This window comes from Oryx dammah, unplaced genomic scaffold (assembly GCF_014754425.2).
Source record: "Oryx dammah isolate SB20612 unplaced genomic scaffold, SCBI_Odam_1.1 HiC_scaffold_25, whole genome shotgun sequence".
Taxonomy (NCBI): Eukaryota; Metazoa; Chordata; class Mammalia; order Artiodactyla; family Bovidae; genus Oryx; species Oryx dammah.
The window spans coordinates 49,129,304-49,148,288 of record NW_024070209.1 but is presented as its reverse complement, the minus strand read 5'-3'; the positions used below and the strand labels follow the sequence as shown (position 1 = coordinate 49,148,288).

At 42.9% G+C, this 18,985-nt stretch overlaps 1 protein-coding gene across 1 annotated transcript in view; it reads left to right on the top strand.

Annotated features, from left to right (window-relative positions):
* Positions 1-251: 251 nt before the first annotated feature.
* Positions 252-18,985, top strand: part of KCMF1 (potassium channel modulatory factor 1) — a 78,384-nt gene continuing 59,650 nt past the window's right edge. Inside the window, exon 1 of the mRNA XM_040224333.1 lies at positions 252-418. Coding sequence (XP_040080267.1) covers positions 403-418 — 16 coding nt within the window. The 5' untranslated portion in view covers positions 252-402. The remainder of the gene's footprint in view (positions 419-18,985) is intronic.

The following is an 18,985-nucleotide window of genomic DNA, read 5'->3' as shown; positions in this document are numbered from 1 at the left end:
AGGAGGAGGAGGAGGAGGAGGCGGCGGCCGGGAGCCGGGGAAGAGGGGCGGGGGGTGGGCCGGGGGAGGGGAGGAGCGGGGTTTGCGGAGCGCGGCGCCGCAGCCGGGAGCCGGCGGGCCCGAGAGTGACCGAGTCACGGCGGGCGCCGGCGGAGCCGCGGCGTCGGACCCGCCTCCTGGAGGAGCTCAGCCCCGGCCAGGCCCGGCCCCATTCCCGCCCCGCGCCGCCTCCCCGCCGCCGCCGCCGCCGCCGCGGGAGCGCTCCCCTGCCCACCCCGCCCCCGCGGCCGAGCCCGGGAGTCGAGTGGGAGTCGGCCGGCCGGCGCGGGCAGCGCCGGGACCCCACAGGGGACACTGCAGCCGGAGCCCGGGAGGGGCCGCGCCGCCACCGTCTGAACTAGGATGTCCCGACATGAAGGTGAGAGGAGCCCCCGCCCCCACCCCCACCGCCCGGGCCTCGGCCTACCCCGCCCGGGCCGGGCGCCGCGGAGCGCGGCCGGGAAGCGGCGGAGACTTCGGCCGGGCCCGAGGCGGGCCCGACGGGCCGGGCCCGAGTGCGAGCGAGCGAGGGCGGAGAGCCGCGGCGCCGCCGCCGCCACGGCCGCGGCCCTGAGCTGGGCCTGGTGCCGGAGGCGGGGCGGCCGGGCCGGCCGGAGGGTTTGCACTGTCATGGGGCGGGGGAGGGGGAAGGGAGGCGGCGGGGCCCGTTACCGGCGGGAGCCCGGTCCTCGGGACTGATACCGGACGCCGCGGCCCGGACGCCCGGCCCCGGAGCCGCGGGGCCCCGGCGCGGCCTAGAGCTCCCACCGTCCCGGAAGGGCCCGGCGCGGCCGCCGAGCGGGGCCGCTGGCGGCGGCAGGAGACCGAGGACCCGACCCGGGACTCGGCGGGTGAGTCCGGTCGCCGGGAGACGACCGGGAGTGCCCCTGCCTGCGGGCGACCGCGGGGCGGGCGGGAAGGCTCTGCGGTCGGGGAACGGGAAGCCCCCGTCGCCTGGAGCCCGCCCCGGCCTCGCGGCTAGGCCTCGGCGCGTCCCTGGGCTCGGGTAACCCAAGTTCCCGGGGCGGATCCGGCCCGGCCGGGCGAGCAAACTCACTGCTCGGTCACTGGGTCGGAAGGGGACTCGCTCCCGGCGGGCGGCGGGCCCCTTGCCCGGCATGCACGGTCTCCTGAACCAGGTTTTAGTAAATGACCGTGGTGAGGTCTGGTAGTGGTTAGGGGGCGTTTGGGACTTTGTTTTGTGATTTTAAAACATGGGGGTACAGTTGCAAATCAGCAGACTGTTCTAGTCCGATCCCAGAGCACAAAGAGAAAAATGTTTAGGGCCGAGGTCTAGGCGTTGAGCTGATAAAAAAATAAGTTAACTTTAATTTGCTGCCATATGGTTTAGAAAAGGGGGAGGGGGTTGTGTTTTCTTTGTTTCACCACCACAGGTCTTTAAATAAAAAGTCTTAACGAAACTTGGCGGAAAAGTTTATCTTGGTAAGGTTAATGCAAGATTGTAGAAGTGGCTTGAAGACATTTTGTACTCTTGATGTTAAAATCCTGTATAGGTGATGTAGGAGTGGAGAAAGTTTGTGAGTCAGATTCGTGCGTGTGCACCACAACGTTGCAGAGGTATTCTTAGGGAAATATAGGCCTTAGAATTTCAAGATTGAAAAACTCAGATTGATCAAAATTATATTTAGAGCAAGTTTCAGGATTTACATTACTAATTATAATTAATTTGAGATTGACTCCAAGAATATATTGTGTCCAAGGATTCTGTATTCTAAAATCACAAAACCAATAGGAAATATACTGTATTTTCTTCACTTACTGTGAACTAGTGTTGGACAGTTTGAAATAATAAGGTACATAGGCTCATAGAAATATTTAGAAGCTATGCCTATTCCCCTCCCCCCCCCTTTTTTTTTACTTAATGGAAACATTCCTGTCTTGTAATTTAAAATAAGTTGTAATTAAAATGGTAATCAAATTTTAATTTGGGATGTAAAGTTTATCTTAGACTGAAGTCGTGTGTACATTGACCACCTTCAGGACAAAATAAAAGTGAGCAATGGCTGTAGGCTCTCTTACTCATAAGAACTGGGAGAGTTAGAGTTACAGAATCTTAGCAATGGAAGAAGGATGTTTGAGACCCATTCTCCTTGCTTCAAGAAAATATCTGGATAGTTGCAGACTGAGTTTTGTAATTGAATGGTATCCTGGGAAAATTCCTTTACCCTCAGGAATCCTTTAGAGAAATTAAAACCCCACAGTGTGAACATTCTTGAATGTAACACAAATTCTGAACTTTAAGCCTGTTTTCCCCTGTTTGGTCCTGTGGAAAGACATGTGGTCATGAAACTTATATTTACCTTTTAGTTACTTGAATATTACTGAACCCCTCAGCACAGGAATAGCACACCTTTTCTGTAACTTAGAGCATGCCAGATGTTTCTGGAGAAAGGAACATTCCTACCATACATCAGTTGAAGATTTATAGTACAGTATTTGTCAAACGATTACTTTTTAAGGGTCTAGCTCATGGCCTAAGGCAGGAATGACAATCTCCTTAAGAATCACACTTAATTTATTAGATAGATGGTGTGTGGAATTTTAGTTGGGGCTGCCAGTTATTTGCATTGGTTAGAATTTAACGTATCAACAAATGTATTGATTGACACCCTCGTAGTGTAGTTCTTTTCTCATCCTTTTCTTCTTTGGGCCAACTAATCCCATTTCTTTAGTGGTAGGATTTTTGAGCTCTTTTAATCATCTGTCCACCTCCAACTTCTCTGTAGCTCCCTTTTCCTTTCAGTAGTATGACCTAGAACTGGCTGTAGTAGTCTGGGAAGAAATCTGAGCTGTGCTACCCGCCTGTAATGTGCTTGCCCTGTGCTTCCGTTTCAGTGCGTTCTGTGTGCCAGTGCTTTGTTACTCTGTCTTTGGGCCCACCCTAATGAGTTGCACTATATTGTATGTAAGGATGTAACTTTGGACAACAGAACCCCAAGGTGGACATCAAGCTTTAGTCTGTACTTTGCAAAGCAGTGGACTACCTCAGAGAAACGAGGTGCAACTGGAAGCACAGAGAAATGTTCTAGGCATGTTCTAGGGGTCAACATGCTTTTTTTCTGTGAAGGGCTAGGGAATAAATATCATAGGCTTGGTAAGCCTATGCCCCCTCTGCCGTTGTAGTTTAAAAGCAGACAACATGTAATGAATGAGCACAGCCGTGTTCCAATGAAAACTTTCTTTATGAGACTTACATTGAATTTCATATAATTTTTATGATTCTTCGTTTTTACCATTTAAAAGTGTAAAAACCACTCTTAGCTTGAGGGCTGCACAAACACTGGAGGTGGCCACATTTGGCCCATTTTGGCCTGCAGGCTGTCATTTGCCTACTTTAGCTCTGGACTTTAGTTTTAGAGTTGATTGAACTGGAATTGTGGAGAGTTCAGAAAGGGCCCGCTCTGCTTGGTATTCCATCATTTCCTTTGGGGTATGGGGAGTGCGTCCATGGTCTGAGCTGGTTCTGTACCTGTTTCCAGCAGCACTATATAGACTGTGATCAGAGTTATTGTTCCTGCGGCTGGAGAAACAGACTCCCCACCCACCTTTCCAGACACTGGAGTTGTGTACTCTACATTGTCTCCTGCTTGCTGATCTTGACTTTCACAACCAGAATCCCAGGGTCTTTTAAAATTCACTTTGTAATGTTGTCACATCAACAAACATTTTACAATGTCAGTTCCTAGTCACTTTATGTTCAACCTACCAGCACCATCTAGTTCCATGTTATACACAGTGAAACCCATCGTTTTCTATTTCACTGGTAGAAGTTTTTTTTTTCCTAATGTTTCACTACATGCTTTCTTCTTAAATACATTTAGAGTATAAATATGTTATTCAGAGCTTAAAATCCATTTAATAGCTTTGCAAATGTTTTTAAAAACATATCAAATTACTCTGTGTTTATTAGCTAGAATGAAATTATAAATGTTCTTGCATGAGTTGGAGCCTAATTGATTACCTAGTTAGGAATGTGTTTTATTACCTTAAATCATTCACCCTTTTTTTCATTTGCTACTATGTTTAAGGCCCTGGGCTAGGTACCAAGGATGAATGAAGCAGAGAGAGCTCCTCAACTTAAGTCTGGTGGGGAAGACGGAAGACGCATGTGTGCACAGCTTCTGCAGCACAGTATGAGACATGCCATAGGAAGGGATAAACAAATTGATGACAATATAATTACCAACTTTTTTCTTACTAATTTTGCCCAGTTTCAGAGAGGGACTCTATTGTGACTTCTAACTCCTTTTTCGTGAGTGCCTCCTAGCTTTTTTGTGGGCTGCTCTTCATTTTGGATAAAAGCATTTGAGCTTTCAAATACAGTTCCTATTTGAACTAATCTCTACTTGATTTATATTTCCCCTAAGTTTTTGAAGATTTCCATATGTAAGCAATGATAGTGAATAAATGGACTAGTGATTCTAACATGTTATTCTCAAAAGCATCTGAGACTGTTTATTTTCAAAATGTTAAGTACAACAGTAGGTAGGTCATTACTCTGGTTCTTGAAAGGTGTACCATTTTTTGAAGTTGTATCACTTTTTTGTTAGATTTCTATTCTCTACGAATGCTATCTAGTGCTATAAATGAACATGCAGACAGTCCCAGAGGGACTTGCAATAATTTTGTTTTCAGAATTTGGGGACTGGAAAGCCAGGATTGGCAATTAGCATGGGATTTTTAACTTTGGCTTTCCTTTGACAAAGTAAATTCACTCTCACTGAAAAGTTCTTTGCTATCATGTTGGACAACTTATTTCACTAAGTGATCTGTTAAAAAGATTATGACATTCTTACTTGACTTTAAATTTCAGTGAACCATTTATTATATTTACTTTGACTTTCAATAAAGGATAGAACATAAATATTTTAATTTCTGGAGTCTTTGATTCCATGATTTTGTATAAAGTTGACTTTGAAGTCCATTCTCATCTGTTGACATCCATGTGTAAGTTAAAATATAGCAAAGTATAACTTTCTTGTTTTATATTAGAAATTTAGTTTTAAAGGAATTTCTGTTAGTCTTAGAATTTTAAGAGTTTATTAACAGCAGTCTTGTTTAAAGATTGAAAACTTTTTCACAGTGAAAATTAGGAAGCTTCTGATGTGAATTGACCAAATTCCTTCACATTAGGTTTGCAACATTTCAAAAAAGAAATCCATGTCCTTATGAGTCTTAACTTAATTTTCAAAACATCAGCTTTATAACATATAACACATACATTTACTGAGGTTTGGATTTTTTTAGAATGCAGTTTCCAAAAATTGTTTTTAGTGAAGATTAAGGTATCATTTAGGATATATTTTCCTAAAAATGGTATGTTTTAAATTTCATCAGAAGTACTGCTGTGGGGCTTCTTTCATGAATACAGAAACATTTCCTACACTTCATGTTCATAAAATTTTAAAGTCGTGCCATTCGTAATTAAAATCTTTGTTGATGAAAGTTTAATTTCACATTAATTTTAGCATTGTGCTAGGAGCCATGATGTTTTTCATTTCCTTAAAATGGTTGGGTATACTTTTTAGCCACTGACAGTCCGTGGGTTTGCAAAGAGTTGGACACAACTGAGCAACTAACACACACACACATACTTTTTAGTCACTAAACTTATTCACTAAAATTGAGGAAAGAACCTGTAAGAGGTCTATAGATCAGAGCATTTTTTAAAGTGTGGTAATTTTTATATATTATCTGTGCCCTGATTGATGATGGAAATGTTGAATAAAGCAGATGGTTTCCAAAGGAACACATTACCTATGTTCCATGGGAAGGAAGTGAGTGTTTTGTGTGCAAAGAGGGTTTGGACAAGGATGAGGACAAGAGACGAGGAGGGTGATAGCAGAAGAAAGTTAGGCAGGGTAGTCATGAATCTTGGGAATGAGCTGTAGCCACAGGAAGTCAGAAACAGAAAACTCTCATGCCTGATGAAATGTCCAAAGAACTGGGTACCAGGAGGTAAAAACAGGGTCCTGTGAAACTAGCAAGAGATGAATTGCTTGTTAGGCACCTTCCCAGGTGCCATCCTTGCTGCTTTTCTAACTGCCCTCCCACATGTTTGTGAATCCATGTTTTTAACTGTCTTTCTGAATAGTACCAAAGCAGAGTGTGAGTCCATCTTGTTCACGTACATGGTCTGTTAATCTCTTCAGGGCCGTGGTACCAACCAGCAGACTTGGCCAGTAGCCACAAGAGGTGTCAGGGAGAAAGTATAGATGGATTCTTGCAAATCCATCACTACTGTGTGAAAAATCCAACTGAAGTCAATCACAGGAGTGGGTCAGTCAAGTCACCTTCAGCTTGGAGGGACAGACATTAAGTGGGTGAAGCCTCTTGACATCATGACTAATTAGGTTTGCACATTTTCTTCTGCTGGAATGTGTGTGTGTGTGTTTTTCTTCTCTTGCCAGTAGTCAGTGCCACCGTCATGAACTTCAGATTTCTCTGTAGTCAGAGGATCTTCATTCAGAGAGCCACTTTAGAGTGCTAACTTGATGAGTTGACCATTAGAACAGTTGCAGGTATATTAGACTGTAATTTTGGTTTTGACTTCTTTTACCTTTGTTCTGTTAGACTCTTGTCACCCTCCCCACCCACCCAGCAAAGTTAAGTCCTTCCAATAGCACTCGTGGGTCATTCTCCAGGCATTTTTTTAATGCTGTAATTGTTCACTTATCTGGCTGCCCCACATAGGTATAATGTTATATCTTTGTATGCTACCACCTGGCATAATAGTGTCTGGCCTTTGGGAGGCCCAGTGAACATTTGGGAGTGACTGTTAGAGATGTTTAATAATTGTCTTAAAAAATGGTAAGACTGAAAAGTGCATCCCTGCTTTTGTATGGGGAGACTGGTTAGGAGGAAAAGAGTTTATAGGAAAGAGAACTTGGAACTTTCATAAAAGTAAGAGGGGATGAGTAAACTATGTGTGCATAGAATGAAAATAACTTAGGGTAGCTGACTCCTTGGGGAATGGCCTGGGACTGGACACCAAGGCGCTGTTCTGTCCTCCCTCTGGCTCTGGGTTCAGACTGACTGGCTGTGAAGATCTACATGTTGACTGGCACTGTGTGTGAGCTTCCTGCCTCCTTCAGGCTTCCAGTCAGAGAATGGTTCTGGCTACCTACTCAGTGCCACTCCAAGTCGTCTCCAGAGCTGGCCACAAGTTGCTGACCCTTGCTGCAGGATGATAATATTCAGTGGGTTAGAAACACATGTTAGGGAATTAAATTCTTTCCTGTTGCATAGGTTGTGGCTCTTTTCCAGTGTGCTCAAATTAGTCCTTGAAGTTTATATTTTATGACAGGGTAATTAAATCATGTAAGTGTTTTAATGTTTTGGCAATATTTGTACCCCCCTCCCTTTTTTTTAAACATTATTTTCATTCAAGCTTCACAATCACTTCTAATTCTGCCAGCAGTACATTTTGTTCTCTAACAATATTATCCTTAAACTTAAGGTCTCAACACACATCTGCATACGTAAGTATCTTTCTGATACTTAGCAAAGAGAGCTCAAGGTATTAAACTTTTTATATTCCGTATAGCGTTTTTTTTTTTTTTGGTGTGTGGCATCCTTATGGTTATATAGCAACTGTTGGGGTGAGTAACTGGACCCTATTTCCTTCTGGTATTCTTCCTCAACCAGCATTCTCCTTTGGTGTTCTCTGTGGTTGTAGAGTTTTGACAGTGAGTGCAAGGAAATGAGAAACTTTCCAAATCAGGAGTTAAAGACACTGAAGTGAAATGGGCAGGGATTATATAAAGGAGTTGTTAGAAATGTGTCCCTTCTCTGTAAGAATGAAATACATGCTGAGGGGTGGGGGATGGTGGGAACCAGGCAGTTTTCATAGTCAGAGATCATGTTCATTCTTATTAACACTGCTAGCAGTTCTGATACAGTTCATTGCAATTTGAAATGAATTTCATGTGTTTGTATAGCTACAGATATGAGCATACATAGTAGTCACTGAGGGCTTCCCTGGCGGCCCAATGGTAAAGAATCCACCTGCCAGTGGAGGAGACACGGGTTCGATCCCTGGGTGGGGAAGATCCCTTGGACAAGGAAATGGCAACCTCCTCCAGTATTCTTGCTGGGAAATTCCACAGACAGAGGAACCTGGTGGGCTACAGTCCTTGGGGAGTCGCAGAAGAGTCAGACACAACTTAGCAACTAAACACACATGGACAGTGGTCGCTGAGGTGGAACCGATCTTCCTTCCCCTGAGAAAAACGGTGATTAGAACCTCAGGTTTCAGTGGATGAGCACCTGGCCTGAGGTGACCCTCCATGTCAGACATACTGTGTATCTGTATGCTTATTCATTGCTCCCTATCATTTTCTGCAAACTTTTTAGAAACCACCCAAAGGGGAAAAGAGATAGCAGATCTTGCAGAATTGGGCTGCATGATCACACTGTCTAATAGAAATCTAGTTTCAAGTCACATGTAATTTGAAATTCTCTGGGAGCTACAGTAACAAAACAGAGAAGGTGAAATTAATTTTAATAATTTAATGCTTTAACTCAATATATACAAAATAACAGTTCAGCATGTAACCAATATACAAATTGTTTATGAGATGTTTTTACATTCTTCTTTATAACACTGTAAAAATCTAGGATATATTCCACACTGAAACTTTAATTCAGATGCTGGATTTTCATTTAAAAAATTACTTGCTCTTAGCTGAGAAACACTTTAGTCGTCCAGACAAATTGGAAGTCTGCTAATTCATATTTTGATCATAATACTCTCTTTTTGTAAGTACATGTTGATGCAGTATTGCCATCTACTTAATTGTCCATTCATGAACATTCTTGATTTCTGTTTCCTGAATTTCTCTCCTAAGAAGTTAGATTTTACCCTATTTTTTGACCTTAAAATTATTCTAACCTACTTTAGCTACATAAAACCATCACAGTAGAAATCCACTTTATAAACAGCTACAAATGTATATAAATTCTAATTCCTTTGAGGGGTGTTCAGATTGATGAGGTGTAAGTAATGGCTTTGGGGTGGTTTTAATGTGAGTTTGAGGGGTTATTTTGAAATCCCTGGAGTTGACAGATGTAGAATTTGCAAAAACTATTGCTAGTCCATTTCAAGTTTTATTATGGTGAATTCATCATTTGAAAAAAGTGACCCCTAGGCTTGGTCATTTATTGTACATGTATTTTGCTGGGCTTCCTGGTGGTTTAGATGGTAAAGAATCCACCTGCAATGCAGGAGATGCAGGTTCAATTCCTGTTTCAGGAAGATCTCCTGGAGAAGGGAATGGCTACCCGCTTTGGTATTCTTGCCTGGGAAATCCCATGGACAGGATTCTAGTGGGCTATAGTCCATGGGGTGGTAAAAGAGTCAAACACAACTGAGTGACTAACACTTTCACTATATAGATTATATACCCAGTATCCATCTCCAAAAGGCTCCTGGCATCTAGCAGTAGAAAGACAGGTGGCTATGATTCTTCTTTAATTTTAAGGAAATTGATTATGGAGCCAATGGAGATAATCCTTAGTCCACTATCAAGGTTAGCCACCCACTGGTGGTGTCTCTCTTTTACCTATTTGGCTTATTGTTTTAGCCTGTTACAGCTAGATTTGCAAGTGAAAATAAGAATGTTTGGAAGGCAGTCTGTTAAAAATTAAAGACCTAATGCTTTTCTGTCTTGATTTTACTGGAGCAGCAGTTCCACGGAGCTGTCAGTTTTATGTTTTTGTTTTTCCTTCAGTTCCCCTCCAGCCAGATCACCGAAACATCAGGAATCTGTGGCTCTCCCTTCCTCCCCACCCCCCACCCGATAGTGTAAAAATGCTAGTACTATTGTTTTGGGGTTTTCCCTGATGGCTCAGCAGTAAAGAATCTGCCTGCATTATAGGAGATGCAAGAGACAAAGGTTCAGTTCCTGGGTCGGGAAGATCCCCGGGAGGAGGAAATGACAACCCACTCCAGTACTCTTGCCTGGAGAATTCCATGGACAGAGGAGCCTAGCGGGCTACAGTCCATGGGGTCGCAAAGAGTCGGACAGGACTGAGCAGCTGAGCACTCACGTCCTATTGCTTTGGGGGCACTGTCATCCAGTGCTTCTCAACATGTGGTTCAGGACCAGCCTGTCAGCATCACCTGGGAACTTGCTCGAAATGCAGATTCTTAGACTCTACCCTTGACCTACTGATCACAACTTCTGGGGGTGGGGCCCAGCGGCCTGTGTTTTAACAGACTCCTACCTGGACCTGGTTATGTAATAAAAGGCATTGTTTGCATGAGGTGGTTATTGCTGGTGACAGGCACACAATGGTTGTGAGACCACTTTTCATGGTATGATACTAACCAAACGGAAATGGAGCTGATGACCTTGGCCTCATTCGCCTTGAATGTCATGCTGTTGTCTCCTGAGAAGGTAGAAGAGGAGCATCACTCCCCACTTCAGACTAGTTCTTTTTATTTACTCAACACACGTTTATATATTGAATGTGTACTCGGGGCCAGGAATTATTCTGGCCACAAGGAAACCTTAGTGAACAAAATAGAGAAGCTTCCTGTTCCTCTGACACTCACACTCCGTTAGAAGGAATATGCCAAGGGTGTATGGCCTGTGACTTGGCCCACTGCCTGTCTTGGTAGACAAAGTTTTATTGGAGCACAGCCACATCTCCTCATTTCCATATTCTCAAAGTTGATTTGTGCTATAATGCACAGTTGAGGAGTTATGACAGAGAAAGTTGAACATATTTACTCTGTGGCTCTTGACAGAAAAAGTTTGTGAATCCCTGAAAAAGACCATAAAAGAATAAATAGGTAATAGAGTGTTAGAAAGTGATAACTGTTACAAGAACCCAGACTGGGACTAGAGAATGGGGACCTACTTTAGATAATGATGGTCAGGGAGGGCTTTTCTGAAGATGGAGCTTTGAAAGAAAGAACTTGAATTAAGTGAAGGATATGAAAAAGAGGGTACAGCAAGTCCAGAGGCCCAGAGGCCCTGAGACTTGGAATGTTCTGGGAACAGCAGTGAACTCCCTATGGATGGAGGGCCGTGGTTGAGGGGGAAGAGTTAGGAAATGAAGTCTGCGTAACTAGTCCAGACACAGCATGCTCTGTATTGTGGCCTGCGGTGAGGATGTTTGATTGTGTGTGCTTGGAGAAATACACTATAGAAGCCCTTCTTTAGAGGGATCTTTTTGGCCATACATGGCAGAGTCTGGAAGCTAAACACCTGATGTAGCACATTCCAGCATCTCTAAGAAACACTGCTTTATGAACTTTCCCCAACACTCTTCACTTCAGGGATGGCCACCAAGTAGGAGAATGGCAGGGAGTAGACTGCAGAGCTGAGAAAACAAGAGCATGTTAGAGAGAGGTCTATCGGACAGTCCTGAGAAGACCAGGATCTCTAGAACAGATGCCCATATGTAAGTCCTGACTTCTGAGTCAGTGCGAGAGATCTGTTTTCTGTAAAAGAAGGATGCAACCGCTGCTTTGGCCTCTTTCCAAGGGTCTCTGTGAAGATTAAATACCAGGGCATGTAGGGGTGTTTTCTAAGTTGGATGAAGCACTGCATAAATATAAGATGGTGGTATTTTTTTTTTGTTATGAGAGATAAGATTAGAAATGAAGACTGGAGCAAAGTAGATAGGGAAGGATTTGATTGTGACTCTAAGGTTAGTCTTTTCCTTTTTCTATAGAGATTATGGGATGGAAAAGGGGTCAAAGTTTGAAACAAAGAGCATGATGAGTAAGTTTCAGAAAGATTAGTGTGGTAGTGTGTGTGGAGTAGGTTGGTGCTTGTGACAGGAACCATTCAGAGACGGTGGTATGAGCTTGAAGTTGAAAAGACCTGAATTAGTCAGTGATGGTAGGAACAAAAAGAAAAAAAAAGGCAACACAATTTGAGATAAAGTCTCGTTGCAAGAGAACAAGGACTAGTGTATAATTGCAAGATGACCAGTCAACATGCTGGAAGAATAGCAGGTTCTTAATAGTAGTTAGGGAAGATAGGAAGAGAGAGGTAGGGGAAAGAGTAAGTTTTAGCTTTTGACATTTTGGATTTAAGGTGATGGTAGGCCATTAGGTAGGCTTCCCTGGTGGCTCAGATGATAAAAGAATCTGCCTGCAATGCCGGAGACCCTGGTTCAGTCCCTGGGTCAGGAAGATGCCCCGAGAAGGTAAGGCCATTAGGGAGAAATCAGGAGTTGAGAAACACTGCACTGGGTCTCAGAAGAGAGAAATCTTGGTTAGAAAAAAGAATCTTATAGCCCCCTACATTGAAGTCTGGGGATAGGCTAGATTTCTGAGGAAGAAAGTATGTTGAGAAGAGAGGCTCAGAGAGTGAGCACAAGGTTGTTATGACCCCCTCAACCTCCCCTTAAGGTATAATTGCACTTGTCATGCAAGTATTGACTTACTCCTTTATTTAGATCTAGGCTTTTTTGAATAGGGATGAGAGGTGGAGTAGAAGAGGAGGCGGGAAGGGGAGAAACCACTACTAAGCAAACATCTGCTGTAGTAATAGTGATATTTATGGAGTGCTTACCATCTGCAAGGCCCTGTGCTCAGCATTTCACAAGTACCAACTCATTTAATTCTCATAACAGTTCTATAAGGTGTATATTATTATTATCCCAGTATAATGAATGAGGAAATTGAAGCACCGAGAAGTTCTTCATCACACAATCTGTAATGGAGCCGGACTTCAAATCCAGGCCTGGTTTCTCAACATTGTTGCGTTCAGTCGCTAAGTCATGTCCTACTCTTCACAACCCCATGGACTGCAGCATGCCAGGTTTCTCTGCCCTTCACCATCCCCCAGAGTTTACTCAAACTCATGTCCGTTGAGTCAGAGATGCCATCTAACCATCTCATCCTCTGTCATCGCCTTCTTCTGCTCTCGGTCCTTCCCAGCATCAAGGTCTTTTAAGCTGTACTCTGTACCAGGCATTTTATACACTGGTTCCTACAGCAGGGATCTCAGTTATGAGGCTTAGTAAAATTTCACAACAGTCCAGCAAGATATGTTACCATATTCTGCAGGTTTGAAGTTTGAGTCTAAGTAAGAGAGGTTGACACAACTGAAGCAACTTAGCATACACGCATGCAAGAAAGGTTAGGTTATTTGTCTTAGGTCATGCAGGGCTCAGTGGTAAAGAATCTGTCTGCCAGTGCAGGAGATGCAGGTTCAAACCCTTGAGTCGGGAAGTTCCCCTGGCGGAGGAAACGGTAACTTACTCCAGTATTCTTGCCTGGGAAATCCCATGGACAGAGGAGCCTGTCAAGCTACAGTCCGTGGGACTACAAAGAGTCAGACACATCTGAGCAACCGAGTGCACACACATGCCAGGCAGTAAGTGGTAAAGCCAAGACTTTTGCTGAATTCTGTCACACCCAAACATCTGTGATCATTTTATTTCATTCAAGTCAGTACACTTTCTATACAGGACTAGATAACAAGTATGACTTTGCAGGCCACTTGCTCTCGACTACAACTACTCTACTCTGCTCTCCTGGTTTGAAAGCAGCCTTAAGACTGAACGTAAACAGATAAGCTTGGCTATGATCCAATAAATCTTTATTTGTGGATATTGAGATTTGAATTTCATGTATTTTTCAGGCATCACTGAATATTCCTTTTAAAATTTTCTTCTCTAAACATTTTTAAATGCAAAAACTCTTCTTAGCTCACAGATTAGACAAAAACAGGTGGTAAGCCAGGTTTAGCCCATGGGCCATGGTTTTCTGACTTCTGCTTTCATCCATTCATTTAATAAGTATGCACTGAATACCTTCTCTATGTGGAGATACTGTGTTGGGACTTGGGACAAAACACAAAGGGAATTCCAGTTCCAGCCTTCTAAGATGAGAAGTGTAATTTGAATACAAAGTGTGAACTATAATTGTATAGTTCATCATAGTATGAACTATAATAAATTTATACTTGCAAGGTTCAGTGAAAGAATCGATATGGGAGGCTGCTCAGTTTCATGGACGAATTCATGAACACATCCCAAAAGGAGTTATGTGTTTGAGTTGTCTCTGATGTTGGGGAGAATATCCCATGGACAGAGAGATGAGCAGAAAGGATTTTCCTTTGAGGGGAAACCATAAGAAATTTAACATTATTGAAGCAAAAATGGAGGGGCTGATGCCAGGAAATGAACCTTGTCAATAGGGTAGATAAATGGGAGTGAGTTTTTAAGAAATTTCAAACCAGTATGATTTTTGTGTTCTAGAAAGAGATATTCTGAAGGATGGATTTGCAGAGGGCAGGGTGGGGAGACAAACAGGTAAGTTACCACTAGATAATTGCTGTAGTGAGTGCAAATTGGGTCACAGAGAGTTAGACACGACTGAGCGACTGTACACGCACGTACACAACGTGCAGAGGGGAGGTGGGAGGTGCATTTCTGGAGGCAGAAGTCAGGAGTTCTTTTTTTCAGACATATTAGGTAAGAGATGTGTGTTAGATGTTCAAGTGGAGACCTATTTGGTGAACAGTGAGGCACGGGGATTTTGGAATAGTGAAATGTCTAGGAAAACTCAGGGTTTGGGCTTGATTAGTTGGGCAGTGCTGTTTATCAGAATGCATATCTAGGACAAAGAAGCATGCTTTAAGGGTCAAGGTTGGAAGCAGGGGAGAGTGAAGTGACTTCCATTTCTAGCATGTTTTATTTGTGGTACCTGTGGGACAGCCCAGTAGAGCTACCCAAGGACAGTTGAGCATCTGGAATTCAGATGGAATAAGTCTGGGCTAAGATAAATCCATAGTAGTAGAGTTGACTGCTCAGGGATGGTTAGAACCTATAGATTACAATGGGGAGACTGATCATTAAATTTAAGGAGCAGGAGAGACTGGCTGAAGGGATTACCTGGAGAGTAGAAGGAGAATCAGGAGAGAGTATTGTCATTGAAACTTAGGAAGGTGATTTTTCTGGAAGGAGGATGTGGTCAGTATTGCTGCAGAAAGGTCAAGAAGATAAGCGGTGAGTGTTCTTTGGCTGTGGCTGTTGGAGTGAGGAGGGTTGTAGAACTTAATGAGCATAGGCTAGAGCCCAGATTGCAGGGTATTCAGTTCCAGATGAACATGAGAAAGTGGGAACACCGTTACAGACTTAGCTGTGAGGGAAGGAGAGATGTGTGCCGTGCAAGGGCAGATACTGCAGACTGATACTGAAGACTGGGAAAGTAGTTCCCTCAATAAACAATGTGCCAGGGCCTGGTGTTGAGACTGGAGATAGAGTAATGAAAGGTAAGAGGAAGTTCTTATTGTAGAGCTTACATTTTAATGGGGAGAGGGTAGAGAAAAGAAACATATAATTTAATTTTGATTAGTGATAATTCTGAAGAAAATAAAGCCGTCTGGAGGATTGACTATGATGGGAGGTGAATGGATGATCTGTGTGTTTATTTTTCAAAGAGTGGTCAAGGAAGCCTTCCACAAGAGGTAATACCTCTCAAGCAGAGACTTCAGGTATAAAAGCTCTGGGGGTCAGAATAAAGCAGGTTATGTGAGGAACAGGGAGGCTGGAGCTGACTCAGCGAGGAGGAGGAGGGCAAATGAGGTACAGGTGGAGCTTTGTAGGAGATGGTGAGGCAGTGGGGTTTAGTCCTCTGAACTTAGAGCTAACAAGATACCCACCAGCCCGCTGTGTGAGAGGAGGGTCATTTACTGAGATACAGAGGGGAGGTGCATTTCTGGAGGCAGAAGTCAGGAGTTCTTTTTCAGACATATTAGGTAGGAGATGTCTGTTAGATGTTCAAGTGGAGATGTGTGATGAATAAACTGGAGGTGGTTGAGTGAGTGTGAACAGACACACGCTCAGCAGTATCATTAGGGACCTTAAAACCAAGACTTGATGCCGTTCTGCTGCCCTCTCCAGTTTACTGTGGCTTGAGTCCCCAAACCTTTCATTATGTAAATGTCTGTGTGGGGGCCTGTGAACCTTGTTTTCCTCCCCAAAGTGCCACGAGAGAGGGAGCACCGAGGTGGCAAGCCCAGCGAGTCTCCTGCGCCAGTGTTGCAGTGGTACTGGTCCAGGCCAAGAGAGCTCAGTGTGGGAATTAGGCCAGTTTGGCAGCTGGATAATGAATTAATTTATTTTAGTCTTTTTCTCTCCAATAAAATCAAGAGAAGATAGAATAATAGACCTTTTGGTCCAGAAGGAAATCAACCTCCTTTTTTTTCTTTTCCAAATAAAATTGCAGTCTAGAAAGGCTGAGTCATACTACTTGAGATCACAGGGCTAAAATTCAGATCTCATGACTCTTATTCCAGACTCCTTTTGCACTGCCTATACTGCTGAAATGAAATTACCCCAAACTGTAGGATCAGAGGGTTTATTAGTTTATAGATACTTTGAGGCTAGATTTCTTCAGTGGATGAAATTTTCTGTTTACTCGAGTTTTTTCTAAGATGCTGAATAGTAAATTTATCAATGGGACTTTGGAGCCAGACTGCTGGTGTTCAAACCCCAGCCTGGTCACTTACTTTACAAACTGTGACCATGGGTAAGTTGTTTACCTCTCTGTGTATGATTTCATGACGAAGGCATAATGCTAAGGTGGTTGTATTTGATGGTTATTATATATAAGATGTTTACAGTAGTGCCAGGCATATGGCAAGCAGTCATTGAGCCATCATGATCATTTTCATCTTGGACATACAGAACAGTTGTCTACCACACTTTTAAGTTCTGTGCATATAATTTGAGTGTTAATGTTATACAGAATATATGAGAAGATACAGGAAGTAAGGTAAGATAAAAGAATATAAGGTAAAACAATGTCCCTGCCCTCAAGGAATTTGCATTATAATGGAGGAAGAAGTCTTATAATCCAGGAGGCATTATCTATTTAAAATGATTGGACAGTGAAAGCTATGAATGGTCTCTTCTAACATTCTGTGAATCTGAATATTCAGAGGAAGGCAGAGGGACTAAGGAGAAGAGGTTTGAGCAAGTTTTGTGGGTAAGGGATTTGTCTGGATAGAGTAGAAGCAGACATTCTAGACCAATGGGATGGTCAGAAATGAGTATTTAATAAGGCCAAGGTAAGTAAACACGGGAGAATTTTTCAACAGTAAACAGTTTTGCTAGAGAAAAGGCCTGTGAGAGATAATAGTGATTAGGATACATTTGAGGGATATACCAAAACCAAGCATACCAAACTTACCTCTTTTTTGCTTGGGCTTCTAAATTGGTATATCAAAATGTCACCACAGGCACTATCTTTCACTCAGGTGTATAAAGACTGTCATTGTCAATGTGGACAGGATATCTGATATATTAGATGATGGTGTCAGAGGAGTGCATCACTGATGGAGTAGCTCACAGAGTGTTGATCCTAGGTTAGTGGCAGCCTAGAGTAAAGAGGGGCTTCCCTGGTGGCTCAGATGGTTAAGAATCTACCTGCAATGCAAGAGACCCAGGATCCATCCCTGGATTGGAAGATCCCCTGGAAAAGGGAATGGCTACCCACTCTAGTATCCTTGCCTGGAGAATTCCATAAACAGAGGATCCTGGTGGGCTACCACCCATGGGGTCACAAAGAGTCGGACACAACTGAGCGACTAGCACTTTGAATTTTTCAGAGTAAAGAGAGGACTAGAAGGTGATTTCTGTATCTCTTTGCTGTTTTGAGTTTTTTTTTTTTTTTAATTGACTGAGATTTAACTCATTGGTAATGTATTCCCCTGTTCTATTTCCCAGGTTCAGCACATCAGCATTTTGCCATTTTTATATCAGTTTCCTACTCACTTCCTTTAGGAGGGTTTGAACATTTTTGAAGAAAATCTGAGCCCTGTGTTTTATTTTACCCACAGATATTTCAGTATTTATCCCTAGTTGTTAGGGATGCACTACACAGGCACATAGGTGCCACCACATCATTGTCACTCCTCAAAGAGTTAGTAAGTCTTTTATATTATATAATACCCGATCCTTCCATTTTCCCAGTTGGCTCAGAAATGAGTTAGTTTGTTAAAATCAGTATCCAAAAAAGGTCTACATAGTTACATTTGGTTGTTATGTCCTTCAAAATTATAACAGTTTTTCCCCCTTTAAAAAGGCTGTTTATTTGTTGAAGAAACTGAATCATTTCTTTATGGTATTTCCTACATTCTGGTTTGCATTTTTATGATGTCATGTTAGCATATTTTTTCATTCCCCATATTTCTTTTAAGTGGTAATCAGTTCTAGAGGGTTGACTCAGATGTTTGCTTCATAGAATATTTTATAGGTGCTGATTATTTTATAATACTTACTCAGTTCAGTTCAGTCACTCAGTCACGTCCAACTCTTTGCGACCCCATGAAATCGCAGCATGCCAGGCCTCCCTGTCCATCACCAACTCCTGGAGTTCTGTTAAGAGGACTGTAATGACTGGTTGTCGCAGTGGGTTCAAATGTCACATGTCCCTCCATTCACAGTTACTAATGTAAGCTGGTTTACATAGTGATTGCAGAGTGTCGATTTTTTCATTTTTATATTTCCTGTGTTTATTCATTGTAATTTATAAAGAACTCTGATTCACATACTTTCAAGAAATCACTATAGGACTTCTTTGCTGGTCCAGTGGCTAAGACTCCACATTCCCAATACAGGGGGCCCAGATTCAATCTCTGGTTGGGGACCTGGAACCTGCATGTCACAACTAAGACTTGGTCCAGCCAAATAAATAAACATTTTTTTAAAAGTAAATAAAAACCATCAATGATTAAAGTTGTTTTTAAAAAATCACTGTAATGCCTCAAAAGGAGAAATAAAATGAAGTAATTTATGTTTTTCAAGATGTAAATTCTCAGACATAATTGAATTACAGGAGATAGAGAAGAGGTCAGATACTTGTACTTACATATGCGTCTCTGAAATGTGCGTGTGTGTGTGTGTATTAGTCGCTCAGTTATGTCCAACTCTTTGCCATCCCATGAACTTT